The 18,631-nt window shown below is 25.5% G+C and overlaps 2 protein-coding genes across 3 annotated transcripts in view; one reads left to right on the top strand and one right to left on the bottom strand.

The window, feature by feature from the left end:
- Window positions 1-1,026: 1,026 nt before the first annotated feature.
- The window catches only part of LOC127290480 (peroxisomal leader peptide-processing protease), a 54,365-nt gene continuing 36,760 nt past the window's right edge, over window positions 1,027-18,631 (bottom strand). Inside the window, exons 2-9 of one of the 2 annotated variants that reach the window (XM_051319061.1) lie at window positions 15,691-15,727; window positions 8,582-8,627; window positions 5,790-6,470; window positions 5,465-5,658; window positions 5,270-5,382; window positions 4,807-5,008; window positions 2,021-2,305; window positions 1,027-1,531 (exon numbers count right to left, since the gene is read on the bottom strand). In XM_051319061.1, coding sequence (XP_051175018.1) covers window positions 1,440-1,531; window positions 2,021-2,305; window positions 4,807-5,008; window positions 5,270-5,382; window positions 5,465-5,658; window positions 5,790-6,457 — 1,554 coding nt within the window. In that variant the 5' untranslated portion in view covers window positions 6,458-6,470; window positions 8,582-8,627; window positions 15,691-15,727 and the 3' untranslated portion in view covers window positions 1,027-1,439. Of the gene's footprint in view, window positions 1,532-2,020; window positions 2,306-4,806; window positions 5,009-5,269; window positions 5,383-5,464; window positions 5,659-5,789; window positions 6,471-8,125; window positions 8,174-8,581; window positions 8,628-15,690; window positions 15,728-18,631 lie in introns of those variants that run through there. The other variant, XM_051319062.1, reaches the window with a different exon arrangement.
- LOC127290489 (ion transport peptide-like) overlaps window positions 18,287-18,631 on the top strand; it is a 32,250-nt gene continuing 31,905 nt past the window's right edge. Inside the window, exon 1 of the mRNA XM_051319077.1 lies at window positions 18,287-18,396. The gene's annotated coding sequence lies outside the window, so the exon portion shown is untranslated. The remainder of the gene's footprint in view (window positions 18,397-18,631) is intronic.

Raw genomic sequence — 18,631 nt, forward strand, 5'->3', positions numbered from 1 at the left:
GTGTTTCCTGATTCTCCTATCTTTAACAGTATCATGTAAAGAATGTGAAATCGATTTAATTGACGTCGCGATTTAGACACGAGTACTTATCTATAGAATCTACCTTTCTCCTGATATTTACGGCCTATTTTACTTTGCTAACGCTTCCACTGAATTCCGCAAGGAATTCGCATAACAAATCAAGCCAATTATATATATATATATACAAACACAAGTGAGAATCGTGCTATCAACATAAATTATAAATATAATATTTTTAACGAATCTAATTTTCTCATATTTTTTTTGAAAATAATTTCTGTCTCACTTCTATGACAATAAATAATATTAATATTCCGGAAAAAAGCGAACAAAATTATTATTAATGAAGCGAATATTGGATTCAATCTATTTTCTTTTTTTTTCTATTTAATTCAATTTAATTATAAATTTATTTTGAAATACAAAAAATTGATTTCGTAAGAATTTTATTAAAACAATCGTTACTCGTGCGCTACGATTAAATATATATAGAAAAAAATTCACGAACATATATTGTTACACTTGACTGAATCTAAATGTTGCTAATTATCATGAATTAGTCTTGAAATAAACGAAACATATATGCTTCGATCAATTGATAAATATAAATGCAGCTGCAAGATTTTAATAATAGATTGATCCAATAATTCGCAAGTGGTTATATTTCAAAGAATTATTTGCATTATTATTGCATGTTTTTTTTTTTATTTATTTTTAACATTCAAACTAGTTTGAAATTAGTTAAAAAAATTTTTTTTCTTTTTTTAATGATTTATTTTTATATATAAAATTTTCTCAATTCTATAAATAGTTTTTTAATTAATTTAATTGCCTTATATCTCATTTAGTTGAAAATTGCGCGCTTTTGTTATTATTATTTTTTTTTTTTAAATACCTTTTAGAAGACAATTAAAAATAAAATGAAAGGTTAAGTATGCCGATAATAACAAAGGGGGAAAAATATTTCTTTGAACATGTTTTAATAGCTTCGACGTCTTTTTATACTATAACGACAAGAATTATTATTTTCGCGAATATTTTTTGTAACGACTCTTCGCGGCTCTGACGCTTCATTTCTCTGTGCTTTGTATTTTAAAATCGTCAATCAGATTAATTGCTCTTGAGGATTTCACGTCACAAGGTGTATTTCTATCGCATCTTTACATCAAGATTTATTTATAAAAAAAAGCGAACTGAATAAATTCCAATTTTTCTTTTTTCTATAAATTATTTATAATATTAAACGTTTTTGAATTATTATAATTAATAATATTGTGTAATTTTCTTTTACAAAAGAACAAAAAAAATTTAATTGTATTAATTAATTTCCCCTTTTTAATTCCTAAAAAAAAATAATTTGATACAGACAGTTGAAAGTGACTGGTATAATATATGAGAAGTATTGCTGCGAGCGTGATTCACATTTTTGATCGAGGAATCATCAGATGTAAATCCCACGTTTGATGCACGACTGCATCTTGACTGGCGAGAGCTTCGAGGACTTTGGCATCTGAAAAAGAGGACGACAAACTGTGCCACAGTTGCACACTCAAAGGTCGCGCCACTTTTTGCTGGCGCAAAGAGTACAGGAAGAAAAAAAAAAAAGTTCACCAAAGAAACCACTTAACGTCAAACAAAGCAAATATTCAAGCCACACACATATATGAACACCACTACCACAACATAATTCTAATAAATCTTGATACAAAATTCTTTTTTTTACATTAATAAAACAAATTATTTTGAAATAATCAGAAATTAACAAAATAAAATTCAAATAATAAATTTATTTAACGAGAAATTTGAATCAAGATTTTTTTTCGTTAGAATTTTGGATGATAGTAAAAAAGCCCTGAATTAGAAATTAAAAAAACGAAAAAAAAGCGAGAAGAAGAATAGCAAAAATAAATCAAAAAGCGAGAGAAAAAATAAGCAATATTTTATATGAAAAATATGAAGAGGAATGAATTTTTGTTTTAATTTTTCAATAAATTATTACCATTTGTTTGAAGATATTGTTCAATTGGTATTTTTAAAATTGAAGCTGGAATTGCCATATTGAGTCGTGGATAAAGTTCCAAATTGTTTGATGAGATTGCATTACATACGATCATCCCCAGCATCTCTCCAGTCGACCAACAAACAATTGGACCACCACTAGTTCCACTTTGAACGCAACAGGTGGTTTGCAGCATGCATGGCAAGGATCTTGACACATTTCCTTTGCTTATCGTTGGCAAACTCGACGAGAAAAATGGAAATCCTGCTGTTGCCACAATCTCTCCTATATTATATATTATTTTAATCGATTTTATTCTATTGACAATATCTTTATTATCATTAGAAAATTATAATAATGGAGCGCAATTAAGAATTTATTTCTATTTGACAAAAAATTTAATTCTAAATTTTGGCGAAATTTCATTTAACTGAATTATTTAACCACATTATATTATTTAACTTAATTATTTTACTTAATTTATTACTTAAAGAAATTATTTAACTTAATTTTTATTAAACTAAATTAATGTTTAGCTGAATTGTTTAACTAGATTATTTTTTTACTGAATTATTATTTTACTGAATTATTATTTAACTGAACTATTATTTTACTAAATTATTATTTAACTGAATTATTATTGTACTAAATTATTATTTAACTGAACTATTATTTAACTGAACTATTATTTAACGGAACTAATATTTAACTGAACTATTATTTTACTAAATTATTATTTAACTGAACTATTATTTAACTGAACTAATATTTAACTGAACTATTATTTTACTAAATTATTATTTAACTGAAATATTATTTTACTGAACTAATATTTTATTAAATTAATATTTAAGTGAAATATTATTTAACTGAACTATTATATTACTAAATTATTATTTAACTGAACTATTATTTAACTGAATTATTATTTAACTGAACTATTACTTTACTAAATTATTTATTTAACTGAACTATTATTTAACTGAACTAATATTTAACTGAACTAATATTTAACTGAACTATTATTTTACTAAATTATTATTTAACTGAACTATTATTTTACTAAATTAATATTTAACTGAACTATTACTTAACTGAACCAATATTTAACTGAACTATTATTTTACTAAATTATTATTTAACTGAAATATTATTTAACTGAACTATTATTTTACAAAATTATTATTTAACTGAACTATTATTTTACTAAATTATTATTTTACTAAATTATTATTTAACTGAACTATTATTTTACTAAATTATTATTAAACTGAACTATTATTTAACTGAACTAATATTTAACTGAACTATTATTTTACTAAATTATTATTTCACTGAAATATTATTTAACTGAACTAATATTTTACTAAATTATTATTTAACTGAAATATTATTTAACTGAACTATTAATTAACTAAATTATTATTTAACTTAATTATTATTTAACTAAATTATTATTCAACTTAACTATTATTTTACTAAATTATTTATTTAACTGAACTATTATTTAACTGAACTAATATTTAACTGAACTATTATTTTACTAAATTATTATTTAACTGAATTATTTTACTAAATTATTATTTAACTGAATTATTTTACTAAATTATTATTTAACTGAACTTTTATTTTACTAAATTATTGTTTAACTGAACTATTATTTTACTAAATTTTTATTTAACTGAAATATTATTTGACTGAACTATTATTTTACTAAATTATTATTCAACTGAATTATTATTTTACTGAATTATTATTAAAGCCAGTTTGAATTTGGCCTAATTTTCATTGAACTTTATAAATTTTTATTGAAGCGTGTCGCCACTTAATTGAATTGTAATTTAACAAAATTAACAAATAAAAAAATTGTTATTTAGCTAAATTATTATTTGGCCTAACGAATATTTGACTAAACTACTTGAGCGCGAATTTTAAAATGAACCGTATAATAAATAATAATAAATAAATATTTTAGCAAAATAAATAAATATTTTAGCAAAATATTTGTTCGGATAATTAAAAGTTCGATTAAATAACAAATTTGGTTAAATGACAATTCTTTTAAAAACAAAATTCAATAAAAGGAAAATGTTCAAAAAAAAATTTAGCTAAATAAAAATAAAAGAACAAATTCGCATTAAATTGTCAGTTAAATTGAAATTCAGCAAAATTTCAGTTTCGTTAAATGGAATTTCGTCAAAATAGCAATTAAAATAAATAAAAAAAAAAAATTAATCGCAAATTGAATTAAATATGCGCCCCAATAAAACTAGATCATCGTAAAAAATTCAGCCAAATGAGAAAATTTATTTTGAAGAAAAAAAAATTGCTAAAAAAAAGTTCTTTGAGAGAAAGAATTTGAAAGAATTAAGGAGACGAAAAATTTTTCAAAGAAGAAACAGAATCTAAAAATATTAATAGAGTAAATCAATTATTCGCCATTAAACAAAATCGATATCTCAATTTTCCGTTGAGAATCGAAACCAGAAAAATAAAAAGGGAAGCTTCATTGATGAAGAATAAATTCTCCTCTCAATGGATATCATATATATATATAATATCTTTGCGAAAGCTCTCGAGAAAATATTTCTAGTCAATGAATAGTATACAAGGAAATCGAGTTTGTATTTATTTTGTGGTCTCGTTATTGTGTGATCTCATCACACGATGAGAGAGAGAGAAAAAAAAAGAGAGAGATCTCTTTTTTTTTAATATGAAAGAAGAAGAAGAAGATGAAATAATGGTTGCGGTCATTTTATAAACGAGTCTCACTGGCTGCTTCTTACCTCGAGATACAGAAGTGCCCTGAATATATATAGACCTCAGTGAGGGGTCCACTTCCTCTGGATTGACCCTCAACACAGCGACGTCATATGGCTTGTTATCGGGTGTCCTGTAAACTAATTTTGCCCTCGTGGGCGAAGCATGCTTCTTCTTATTCTTGTTTTCATCCCTATTAAGCATAACCTTGATGTCGCTGACTGGCGCCTAGAACAAGTCTGCCCTCTTAACCTCAATCGTTTTTAATTTCCCCCATTCGATTCGCATCCCCCTTTTCATCATCAATGAAATTGAATAACTTCTTTTGTCATGAAAAGTTGTTAAAAACTACTCTTATTTTTTTTTTCATTGACGTAGATAGTCAACTGCGTATTTCAATTTTTTTTTTCCAACAACTATAATTTTGATTAAATAAAAAAAAATAACATCCTGTATAATAATATTATATATCCTATAAGGGAAAATTACCTCTCTCACAACGTGAGAACACGTTAATATTGTACCAGATTTTAAATCGATAAGAATTCCAGTTCCCCAGGATGAACCACATTGAACAGGTACAACGCACTTATCTAACATATCTGCAAAAAGTTATGCAATTGTTTTACAATTATGCAAATTGCAATTATATATCTTTAAAAAAAAGGAGAATAAAATTTTTACCGGCTAATTTACAGTTTTCACTTCTCAAGTTTATATCGTCAAGGCATCGTCGATTTTTTAATAATTGGCAAAATTGCAGTTGAGGGACACCTCGGCTAAAGCACGCTTTTAAATTTGCTATAAATGTGTAATCGACCCATTCGCCTCGACACCAACTTAACGGAGCTATCACCATTCCGCAAATTTGTCGTTCTCTATTGAAATTTTTTTTTCACTTTTTTATTTTAAAAATAATTATTTAAAAAAATATTATTTTTATAATAAAAATTAAAAAATTTTAAATTTTTTTAAAATTTCCTTTTAAAATATAAAATAATAATCTCACCCATCGTTAATGATGTAAACTGGACCACCTTCACAACCTGGCACCGAATTAGCGTCAGATAAAATAATACAATTTTCATCACCAACAATATTACTAATAACGCCACGTGCAATTGAATTGATAAATATTGGATTACCAAATGGCGTTGATTCAATTTCTGCAATAAATCCTCTCACTGGATAAACGAGATCTTTTTCAATAAAACAATTTAAAGCCTCACGAGCAGATGAAATTGAATTTTCATAAAATTGTACTTTAAGTCCTATTATCAAAAATACTGGCAACATTGAATCATTACGTTTATCGAGTAGTTTATTAAATTTCCAAGATGTAAAGAGATTATCGAATGTTTCCTTTAAAATTGAACATTTCCAAGCCAATACTACAATGCTTTCATTTTCCTCAATTTCTTTATTCGATGATTTCTCCCAAAAAATACGAAATTTTAACAAATCACACAATTTTTGGGGAATTTTGAAAAATTCATTCACCTTCAAATTAGCAAATAAATTTGCAATTTCTCCATTATTTTGTATTAATCCACTAATTAATGAACCATGTGTGAGCACCCAATTTTTCGAAATCAAAATTCCAGAATAGCCAAATATATCCTTTTGTTCGCCATCAAAAGACGAGATATGTGAGATCAAAACATTTTTTTGTTTCATTATTATTGAATAACTGTTAAATAAAAATTTTTTACAAAAAATTCGGGACAATTTGAAAAAAAAAATCTAAAATTACGAAGCTGAAGTACGCAATGTTTATATAAACAATTTTTAAAGAAATAATTTTTTAAAATGAAAAATTCTATAATTTTTTTCCTTAAAAAATATTTTAATTATAATTTGTTGTTTAATGAAAACTACAAGAAATATTTTTTAGGCAAAAAATTATAGAATTTTTCATTTTAAAAAATTATTTCTTTAAAAATCGTTTATATAAACGTTGCGTACTTCAGCTTCGTTGGAAATTCGAATTTTTATATTTATACACTCAGAGAAAAGATTTCTTTGATTTAAAGAAACCAAAATTATTTTTTTTTTATCATTAAAAATAAAATTTTCTTTGAAACCAAAAAAAGCTTAGTGCATTAATTCAAAGAAATTCGACAATTGATATAGGGTCCTTGATTTGAAGTAAATTAAAAAATTTCTTTGAAATCAAAATAATTTTTTATTTTAATCAAAAACAATTTATTTGAAACAAATTAATTTTTTTTGTAAAGAATTCTTTTTTTCTGGGTGTACCATATTCTAATCGAATAAAATATAAATTAAAAGAAAAACAAAAATTGATGCAATTTTTTTTTAGTGCAACATTTTTTTTTTTTCCCCCTCCATTGAAAAACGTGAGTACTTTATATATAGATTGATCGAGAATGTTTATAATTCTCTGGAAAAGGTCGATTTAATCGTCAATATAAGTTGCGGGACGAGAAAATCATTTACTCGAGGGATGAAGGGAGGGGGGGGCAATGGTACCGAGGCGTGTCTATATGTTGTTGGACTAGTTTTTGCTCAATGCACCGGTAGACCGCTTGGCACCTCAACTATATAGATCTACTATAATATTTACACAACATATTCAAAGACCTGGGTTGGGTTTTTTCTTTTTTCTTTTTCTCTCCATGTGAATAATAATAATAGGTTCAAATATTCTTATATTCTATACACACGTAACGATATAATACGTAATCTATAATTTTACACTTTGCACACATAATGAATCGTTCTCATTTTTTTTTCCCCCAGAAAAAAAAAATCAACGTGCGGAGAAATTTCATCTCGGGAATTTCCGTAAAAAATTCAATTTTTGATAAAATAATTTTTAAAAAAATTTTAATATTTAAAAATTTGAATTAAATATTAAAATTCCCTAAAAAAATAAAAAGTATCTCATATATTTAGATATGATCTCTAGATCGTACGATGCAGAACCTTTGAGGAACAAGTGATACAACTGCGGAACAAGTAGTAAACTTTTGCTTTGGTCAGCCCTATACAATATTTCTCGATTTTTCGCAATAGTTCAATTTCGACTCGTGTTTATTTAGAAAATAATTCTAAAAAAAAATTTGAGAAAATAAATTAATCAAAAATGAAATTAACAATTATTTTTTATAACAAATACTAAAAAAAAATCACCGAGTTTATTTTTTCAATATATTAAATGAATTAAAATTTTTGAGAGATGATGTCATAATAGAAAAGATATATAAATTTATAATGTAAAATCTAAGAATAATGATAATAATGCCTAAACCTAAACGCGGTATATTTATAGTTCATTTATTATAATCTATTCTCCATAAGTATATATAATAGCCCACTCACCAGAAACAGTTCCATATATGAGCATACGTGAGAAATATTCACGATCAACTGATAGACAATCTCTATATACTATATATATATATATATATACAAAATGATATATATCTTATTTCTTGATAGGTCACTTTTCTACAGAACTAAATCAACGTGATTTGCAGGTGTAAAGTGAGGACAGACTTTTATCTTTTCCAAGAAATCAATCGTATATATATATGCGATCAGAACCTTAACAAATAGCGAGATAGTAAAAAAGAAAATTCCTCAAAATTACCAACTATAAAAATGTATAATATAAAAAATAACGGTTTATAAAAAAAATCCCTTTTTTTAATTTATATATCATATAAAAATAGTTTGACTAAATTAAATTTAACTAAATTAAATTAATTTGCACCATAAAAAAAATTAACATCAATATTTGCGATTAACCAAAAAAAAAAGTATATGTTTACTTACGAATAACTCGAGGCACACGGAAAATATTTCTTGCTGTTCGACTCACCTGAAACGTAAAACAAAAATTTGCATTAGAATTGTAATTAGAATTAAATTAAAATACGTATTTTTAATTAATAAAAAAAAAAAAAAATTCTAAACGAAAATGAAGAGAAATGGGAACGCTGATGAAGGAGATATTTTAAAATGAAACATCCATAATTCAGAGACTTAAGATTATATTGTAGTTTTCAATGAATCATAAATCAGAAATATACGAATGAATTCATGCAAGTAATATATATTGCATTATAATGAACAAGATGGACAACTATTGTGATGCTCAATTAATAAATATACACACAGCCTCGTTCTACGACTTCATATTCTAAATACAATATTCATTAAAAAAAAAAAAAAAAAAAAAAAAACGAAGAATTTATATTTGGTTAAAATTTTATTTATTATTTATTACGATTAATAAATAATAATTAATTATTATAAAAATAAATAATAATTATAATTATTATAAAAATAAAAATTTTTAAAAAGTATTTTCCCTGGGATAAAATCGTGAATCATAATCAGTTCTTGGAAGTTTTAGGAAGCACAGGACCAACTCCCTCTTTTATTATTTTTTTAATATATGCAGGTGCGTGAGTCACTACTGTTATATATTGCAGGTAACAGATGTTTTCAGATAAAATTAATCTGAAAGCATTCCATCTAGTAAAGCAAACAAGGACAAGTTCTGTTACATAAATTCTCAGCAATATATACATATATATTACAACCACATTTAAAAAAAAAACATATAAACTTTTCCTCATATAAATATTCTCATTTGCGCTATGCAATTGATAATTTAATTTTTATATTAAAAAAAAAACAAATAAAAATGGATAAAAATTTAAGGAAATTAAAGTCAACTTGGGTGTAAAATTTTCGATGTTAAAAATCAATCCAAAAAAGAGCCAAAAAAATCAATTAACGTTAAATTAACTCCCTTTCCAAAAGGGTGGGACTTTTAAAGAATCTCAAGTTAAAATCTAACTTCCTTTTTTTTACAGTGTAAAATAGAAAAAATAGTAAATGAGGAAATGTAAAATATCTGGTGTACCTATTTAAAATATGTTTATGTGTAAAGAGTGAAGACGGTGGAGGGGGGCAAGAGAGGCATATAGCTGCTGCACAAGATAGTCGCCTAGACAGCGTGGCAGCAGCGAGAGAGATTCAAAATAAAAGGAGAGTCAACTCTCGCGTATACATGTATATATATCCCGCAGGTACAGTATATTACAGTAATGATCTACGAACGGCCGTGACACCGAATCCAGTCTCGCTCGAATGAAAGCAAGGCACGCGATCGAAGACTACAAATGCACAAAAAAAAAAACAAAAAAAAAACTCCATAACCGGATTTCAATTCACAAACTTAAATTCTCCACATGTTTCATAAGAAATGACAACATCAAAAAATACAAAAAAAAAATAAATTAAAAATAAAAATGCAACTTCACATCAAGGAAAAAATCAAAAATATACATTCAAGGACAAAGAGAGACGTGCTGCATCGAAATACGATTCTGCAAAATGCAAGAAACAAAAGATTCACTTTTTTAAAAAAATAATACCTTCGAATATATAAAGATTCCTGTTTTATAATTATTTAGAAACATCGTTATTCTTTATAATTATGGAGTTAATATAACACTGTTGCAAAAATTCATGATAAAACATACTTCTTTAAGTAAAAATTGCTAGAAAAAATTTTAGTTTACAAAAAAATATATAATAATCAATATTTCTATTATAAAAATAAACAAAAATCCAAGAAAATAAAAAATCAGACAAGTTGAGTTGCAAACGCACTGAAACGTAAGGTAAAAAAAATTACTGAATTAGAATCTACTAAAGAAAAAACATAAAACTAAGTACAACATGCAAAAAGTTACCAATGATTTCCACAACCATTGGTAACTACTAACTACAAATAAAACTACAAGCAAAAGTTACCAAGGATTTCTACAACCATTGATAACTACTAACTACAAAAAAAACTACAAGCAAAAGTTACTAATGATTTCTACAACCATTAGTAACAACTAACTAAAACTACATGAAAAAAGTTACCAATGATTTCAACAACCATTGATAACTACTAACTACAACTACATGCAAAAAGTTACTAATGATTTCTACAACCATTAGTAACAACTAACTAAAACTACATGCAAAAAGTTACCAATGATTTCTACAACCATTGGTAACTACTAACTACAAATAAAACTACAAGTAAAAGTTACCAATGATTTCTACAACCATTGGTAACAACTAACTAAAACTACATGCAAATGTTACCAATGATTTCTACAACCATTGGTAACTACTAACTAAAACTACACGCAAATGTTACCAATGATTTCTACAACCATTAGTAACTACTAACTACAAGCAAATGTTACCAATGATTTCTACAACCATTGATAACAACTAACTACAACTAAAACTACAAGCAAAATGTTACCAATGATTTCTACAACCATTCGTAACAACTAACTACAAGCAAAAAGTTACCAATGATTTCTACAACCATTGGTAACTACTAACTACAAATAAAACTACAAGCAAAAGTTACCAAGGATTTCTACAACCATTGATAACTACTAACTACAAAAAAAACTACAAGCAAAAGTTACTAATGATTTCTACAACCATTGGTAACAACTAAAACTACAAGCAAAAGTTACTAATGATTTCTACAACCATTAGTAACAACTAACTAAAACTACATGAAAAAAGTTACCAATGATTTCAACAACCATTGATAACTACTAACTACAACTACATGCAAAAAGTTACTAATGATTTCTACAACCATTAGTAACAACTAACTAAAACTACATGCAAAAAGTTACCAATGATTTCTACAACCATTGATAACAACTAACTACAAATAAAACTACAAGCAAAAGTTACTAATAATTTCTACAACCATTGGTAACAACTAAAACTACAAGCGAAAGTTACTAATAATTTCTACAACCATTGGTAACTACTAACTAAAACTACACGCAAATGTTACCAATGATTTCTACAACCATTGGTAACTACTAACTACAAGCAAATGTTACCAATGATTTCTACAACCATTGATAACAACTAACTACAACTAAAACTACAAGCAAAATGTTACCAATGATTTCTACAACCATTCGTAACAACTAACTACAAGCAAAAAGTTACCAATGATTTCTACAACCATTGGTAACTACTAACTACAAATAAAACTACAAGCAAAAGTTACTAATAATTTCTACAACCATTGGTAACAACTAAAACTACAAGCGAAAGTTACTAATAATTTCTACAACCATTGGTAACTACTAACTAAAACTACACGCAAATGTTACCAATGATTTCTACAACCATTGGTAACTACTAACTACAAGCAAATGTTACCAATGATTTCTACAACCATTGATAACAACTAACTACAACTAAAACTACAAGCAAAATGTTACCAATGATTTCTACAACCATTCGTAACAACTAACTACAAGCAAAAAGTTACCAATGATTTCTACAACCATTGGTAACTACTAACTACAAATAAAACTACAAGCAAAAGTTACTAATAATTTCTACAACCATTGGTAACAACTAAAACTACAAGCGAAAGTTACTAATAATTTCTACAACCATTGGTAACTACTAACTAAAACTACACGCAAATGTTACCAATGATTTCTACAACCATTGGTAACTACTAACTACAAGCAAATGTTACCAATGATTTCTACAACCATTGATAACAACTAACTAAAACTAAAACTACAAGCAAAATGTTACCAATGATTTCTACAACCATTGATAACGACTAACTACAAGCAAAAAGTTACCAATGATTTCTATAACCATTGGTAACTATTAACTACAAATAAAACTACAAGCAAAAGTTGCCAATGATTTCAACAACCATTGGTAACAACTAAAACTACAAGCAAAGTTACCAATGATTTCTACAACCATTGATAAATACTAACTACAACTACATGCAAAAAGTTACCAATGATTTCCACAACCATTGGTAACTACTAACTACAACTAAAACTACAAGCAAAAGTTACCAATGATTTCAACAACCATTGGTAACAACTAAAACTACAAGCAAAGTTACCAATGATTTCTACAACCATTGGTAACATCTAAAACTAAGTGCTACATGCAAAAAAGAAAGAAAAAGAAAGAACTTAAATAATTTACAAATTATGTTACAACTATTGGTTTCTACGAAAGAAAAAAAGTACAAACGATATCACAGCTATGGAGTCCTTGGTTGCAGTTCGTTTGCAACTCGCTCTTGTTCGATTTTTTAGTTAATTATTACAATAATACATTTTGATCGTATTTACCATATTTATACAGAATATTTTCAAAAAATATGAAAAAAAAAATTTTTTCTCAAAACTGAATTTATGATTTCACGCCACTTCCTGGCATTTCATTATATTTACATATATATATATGTGAAACAAAACAACCCAGCTCAATTTTTCCTATTGCTTTTCAGCGGAATTTTCCTTTTAAATTCCGATAAAAGTCGTAATAATTTTTTTTTAAAAAAAGGTGATTATTTTAAGTAGAAATAATAATGGCCTTCGTGCACGATCCAATTATTTACTCTATAATTATGGTCACCAAGTGGAAGATTATAATTATATATATGCACACACAGGGGGGAAATTTTCTTATAGTCCAAGAAGTATTTGCTTTCGACTCAAGTTTGCCCTTGAAAATATATTTCAATTTATTATACACACATATATATTTTATATATATGTAAAGTAACGAAAAATCGAAAATAAAACAATATAAATAGATATTTCATTTCCGTTTTAAAAAATGTATTTTGAAAAAAAATAAACGTAAGGAATAGAAATATAAAAAATGTGCAGGATAATAATAAGAAAAAAGTATAAGATTAAACAAGGAAGTAAAGAGAAAGAGGGAAATCAAGGTTCGTCCAAGATTTTTCATTTTTTTTTTTCCTTTAAGAAGGAAGGAAGGAAGAAAGGAAACTCTGGTCGTCCATGAGTTTGCAAAATACATTATAATATAGTGGATATATAGAAAAACCACAATGTAGTGGCCCGCGGAGCCGCAACTGCGCAATTCTTATACAAGAATGTGGTTATATATCATAATCAATCGTGATAATATTAAACATATTTTCATTAATTGAGGAACCTTCCTTTTATTTATATTTAATTCAAAAATTTAGTTTTAGTAAAAAAAAAAATTTTTTTAATTATTACTTACAAAAAGGTATGTACAATTATTAAACTCATTCTAGAAGCCAATGACAAAATTTATATAACTGTCAGTGCAGTGAAATAGAACCTAATCAAAATTGACACGAACATAACAATTCTTAAGTTACGATTTTTTTTTTGCCCGCGAACCGATATATATATATTTCATAAAGAAGTAGTTAAAAATAATTATTACTCATAGCGCAATACTCGAATATATTTATATGGTTGACTTTTTCCTTATTTTCCATTATCAAAAAATATTCTGAAATTGAGAATATATCTTTGGTAATTTTAGAAAAATATTTACATTTTTTTTTATTAATTTAGTATACTTTACTCTTAAGAATATTTTCTATATTTAAAACATTCTTATTTTAAGAGTAAAATAAACTGATTTAAATAATAAATTATGTAAAAAAATATATTTCTAAAATAAATTCCATTTTATTCTCAATTTTCGAATATTTTACTATTTTATTATACTTTTTTTCGATATATTAAATTAATAATAATTTAATAGTTGACATTCCTAACATGTGACAGGTCATTTCAACTCTGTTTGCTCTATTTCACTTGACGCGTTACTTTTATTGCGGTATGAAGGAAAAGGCGGGTGGCAAATTGCCAATATGTGACATGTGGAAAACCTGTCTATAGTGTACACGAGAGATCGTGAAATTCATACTAATTGAAAAGCTGATGAAACTATTCTTTGAAATGACTCGTCGAATTTCACGCCAGTATAATAGAGCGATGACACTGAAAATTGTCTTTGAATTTTTTTTTTTTTTTTATATATACTCAATAAGATATTTACAAATATCATATAGCCATCAGGAAATCCTTGATGAAAATAAGAGAAGAAAAATTCAATATATTTATAATAATGCAAATTTCTGAACTTGACTTGTCAATAAAACCTTAGGTTTCAGAATAGAAAAAAAAATATATTATTTAACCTACAATATTGAAAAAAAATATTTCCAACTAACAAATATTAACTAACTAATTTAATTTATAATCTAAAAATTATATTTCAAAATATAATAATAATAATTTGAAAAAATATATCGAAAAATAGAAATGAAAAAAAAAATTTACACATGTTCACACGTTTCGGTGATTTAAAATCAAGTTGATTGTTTTTAAGGTGTGTACTTGGCAGAGACATGAATGCACCAAAGAGGTGCGAGAGCAAGTAAAGGTGGATAAACGCGTCAAGAATTGAAAAAGAATTTTTCCTGCAAATGAATCGGCAAGCATGTGTATGAATTGCTATGCGTAACCAACTCAAAGAGCAAATGTGCGCGATTGGAAATAATAAAATATACTGACGTTAAATTCAATTTATTTCGCATAAAGTAAAAAAAAAAGAAAAAAAAAAATTGTTAAAGTGCAATTTCATTGAAATTGTGAATTCAACCAATTGAAATTAATCGAATAAGGAATATTTTTACAATCTACTCTTAAGATAAAGTAATAGATTTTCACACACTTCATTATTTATAAAAAAAAGAAGATGAAATCCATAGAAATGAATTGAAAAAAATAATTTCTTTCAAAAAAAACATAACATTTTTGGAACTAAAAATTCTTTAAATTTAAAAATATTAATTATAATAATAATAATAATGATAATAATAAAATATTAAAATATTAATAAATATTAATATTACAAAAAAATATAAATTATATTAATAGCATGGGAATTCTTTTAAAAAAATTCTTTTCCAATCCTTGATAAAAAAATTATAATCATCGAGATATAATTTAATTAAAAACAGTAAATTACAAAAAAAAATATTTACTTACGAATAATTTGACAGAAAATATCACTTGTTTGACTCACCTGAAACAGAAAATAATAAATACTTTATTAGAATCGTTATTAGAATTGAATTAAAATTAAAATTAACATTATTTTCAAATTCATTACTCATTAGTTATAAATTTTTGTATATTATTTTTTTTAACCAAAGTTTTATTTTGACAACAAAATTTTTAATTGTGCCAACAAAAAATTAATTTCCATTTTCTTATACACTGAAAACGAAAATTTATTTGATTCAAATACTCGATTACTTGAGTATTATCAAATAAATATTTATTTGATCCAAATAATTTTTATTTGAATTAAATAAATTGTATTTGAACCAATAATTTCTGTACTTGAAACAAATACCATTTAATTGACTCTTAAATAATAATTATTTGATACAAATAAATATTTATTTGATAATAGTCAAGTAATCGAGTATTTGAATCAAATAAATTTTTTTTTCAGTGTAAGATTAATATTGAGAATTCTATTGGAAAAATTGTTTTCCACTATTTCTGGAAAGAAAAATTATTTGAGATAAAATTTTCTAAAAATCATAAGAAATTTTTCCAATAAAGAATAATTTTTTTATTTTATTTTTTTTTTTAAATTGAGGTCAGTGGAAATTAGTAAATTTGTATGGTGCCTCAGGTTCTTGTGACATTGAAATGCGTCCCTGGTTTCGGGGCGACGCGACGTTGACGCTTTTTTTATATATATATATATACTGCGTCAAGAATAATTTTAATCTATATGCGATGTGTATGGCCGTTTTTTCCCTTTAATCAAAAAAAATATACGCAATGTCTCATTATTTGAGAACGAGATCTGGAATACCTCTAATTATCTATAAGGATGGACCCTTTATATACAAAAGTGTCAACTCTGTTTTGACGACGTCGACGAAATATGTAGCAAAACCCTTATATATATATATGAAAGTCAAATGGAGGACTTTTCAAACTTTTTTCTTTTTTTTTCTTATTTTCAATCTCTCAGTTTTAGAAAACTTTGACGTCAGAAACTATATACATACACAAATACATACAAAGAGTTTTTCATTCTCTTCAGTTCAAAGGAAATCGTCATTATTCATTCATATATGAAAATAAAATTATAACATTCTAATTTTATAAATTTTTTTTTTACACTTTTTTATACATAATTTTGACTCGGGGTGATCGATATTATTTTTATTACGTGCTTCCGAGTGATAAATTAAAAATAATTCTAATAATAATAATAATTTTAATACATTAATAAAAATATAATTTAATAAATAATTTTATTTTTAATTTATATTAAAAAATACTGTTTTGACAAATTAATGGAATATTATAATTAAGTAATTATTTTGATTTTAATTACTTAATAATTTTAATTGAATACTAAAATGTAATTTAATTAAAATTTCGACTTCAATGATAAAAAAAAAAAACGTTTATTTAAAGACATATTTGGTGGTTTTTATCATCATTTCATATTTATAATGCACAGTTATATTTATCACAAAGTAAATCGGCGAGTCTGATATCTAGTTTGCAATTAGGACCTCCTCGTGTTCACATAACTTGATGACACGTGTCAGACGATTTCTATCGAGAGATGAGATACACGTGTATCCGAAAATTGGTTTCTTATGTTTTTATATACTATATATCTTTTCGCTATATACCTGTGCATCATAAACGAATATGATGCTGAATAGACATGATTCGATCATAAAATCTATTTATTTTTTCATCAAAAAAAAAACAAAATAAAAATTTTATCACTATATAAAATTTTTTTTTCAACAAAACTTGTCTATCTTCGCGGATGTTAATTTCAAATTTCTATTTAGCCGAATTATATACAATTTTTATTTGAAACAAATTCATAAAAAAATTTCCTTTTTTTTATTTATTTAATAATTATTTATTCATAATAATAATAATAATAATAAATTTAATTACTATTGCATTTTCAATTATTAAATTTATTAATTCAATTATTGTTATAATTATCAAATATTTCCAAAAATTTTTTTTTCCTTCAAATTTTGAAAGAAAAAAACACCCTAAAATTTTATTTTAAATTAATAATTTATTTTGAAAATTGATTTTCGGAAAATTTTATTTTTTTCTAAAACATGTGGGCGTAAAAAAAGAGGGTATATCTTCAATAAAATATAAATCGTGTAGACATATAGACAGCTCGATATGTACCTATATTCTCTCTGTGGCTCTTAATGAGCTTTTCTTGAAGAAAGCAGCAACTACTTATTACGAAGATTGTAGACTCTATTTTGTACCTTGTTCTTCCCACCGTTACAATTAGACTATACCAGAAATGAGGGGCAATATATATATATATATATATATATAGAAAGAGAGAAAATGGGGAACAAGGTGCAGAAGATAGAAAGAAGATATCTTTTTGAATGGCAGATAGAGGGAGGCAAAGAGTGAGATAGAAAAAAAAGAGAGAGGGGGAGAGAGAAAAAAGAGAGAGCAAAAAAGGGAGAAAAAAAGATAAAAATATGTCACGAGAGAAAACGTCAAAGTGAAAAGATAGAGGGGTGTTCTTCAGGAAGACTCGGACACCCGTTGAGAGGTATATTAGACGGTGGTCGTCACGACGCCATCATCACAACCCTACAAGTCGTGCTACGAGTATCCAAGTTAACCTTATCTTTGATATCAACGCAACATTTCAAGGTGCGTGTTTAAAAAAAAAAAAAAAATTTCAATTTTTTTCCATATTTTTGCAAATTTTATACATAGTGATTTTTTTCCTATACTTGCAAATTAAAATTACATTTTGTCATTCCGATTTCAAAAATTAAAAAAAGAATTTTGCAAAAATAGATTTTGCATAACTGACTTTAAAGAAAAAAAATCAAGACTACATTTTTCGAAATTAAAAATTTTGTAATTAAAAATATTTTTCCTT

Source organism: Leptopilina boulardi, unplaced genomic scaffold (assembly GCF_019393585.1).
Source record: "Leptopilina boulardi isolate dan_hultmark-lab unplaced genomic scaffold, ZJU_Lbou_2.1 LbouV2_70, whole genome shotgun sequence".
Lineage (NCBI taxonomy): Eukaryota > Metazoa > Arthropoda > Insecta > Hymenoptera > Figitidae > Leptopilina > Leptopilina boulardi.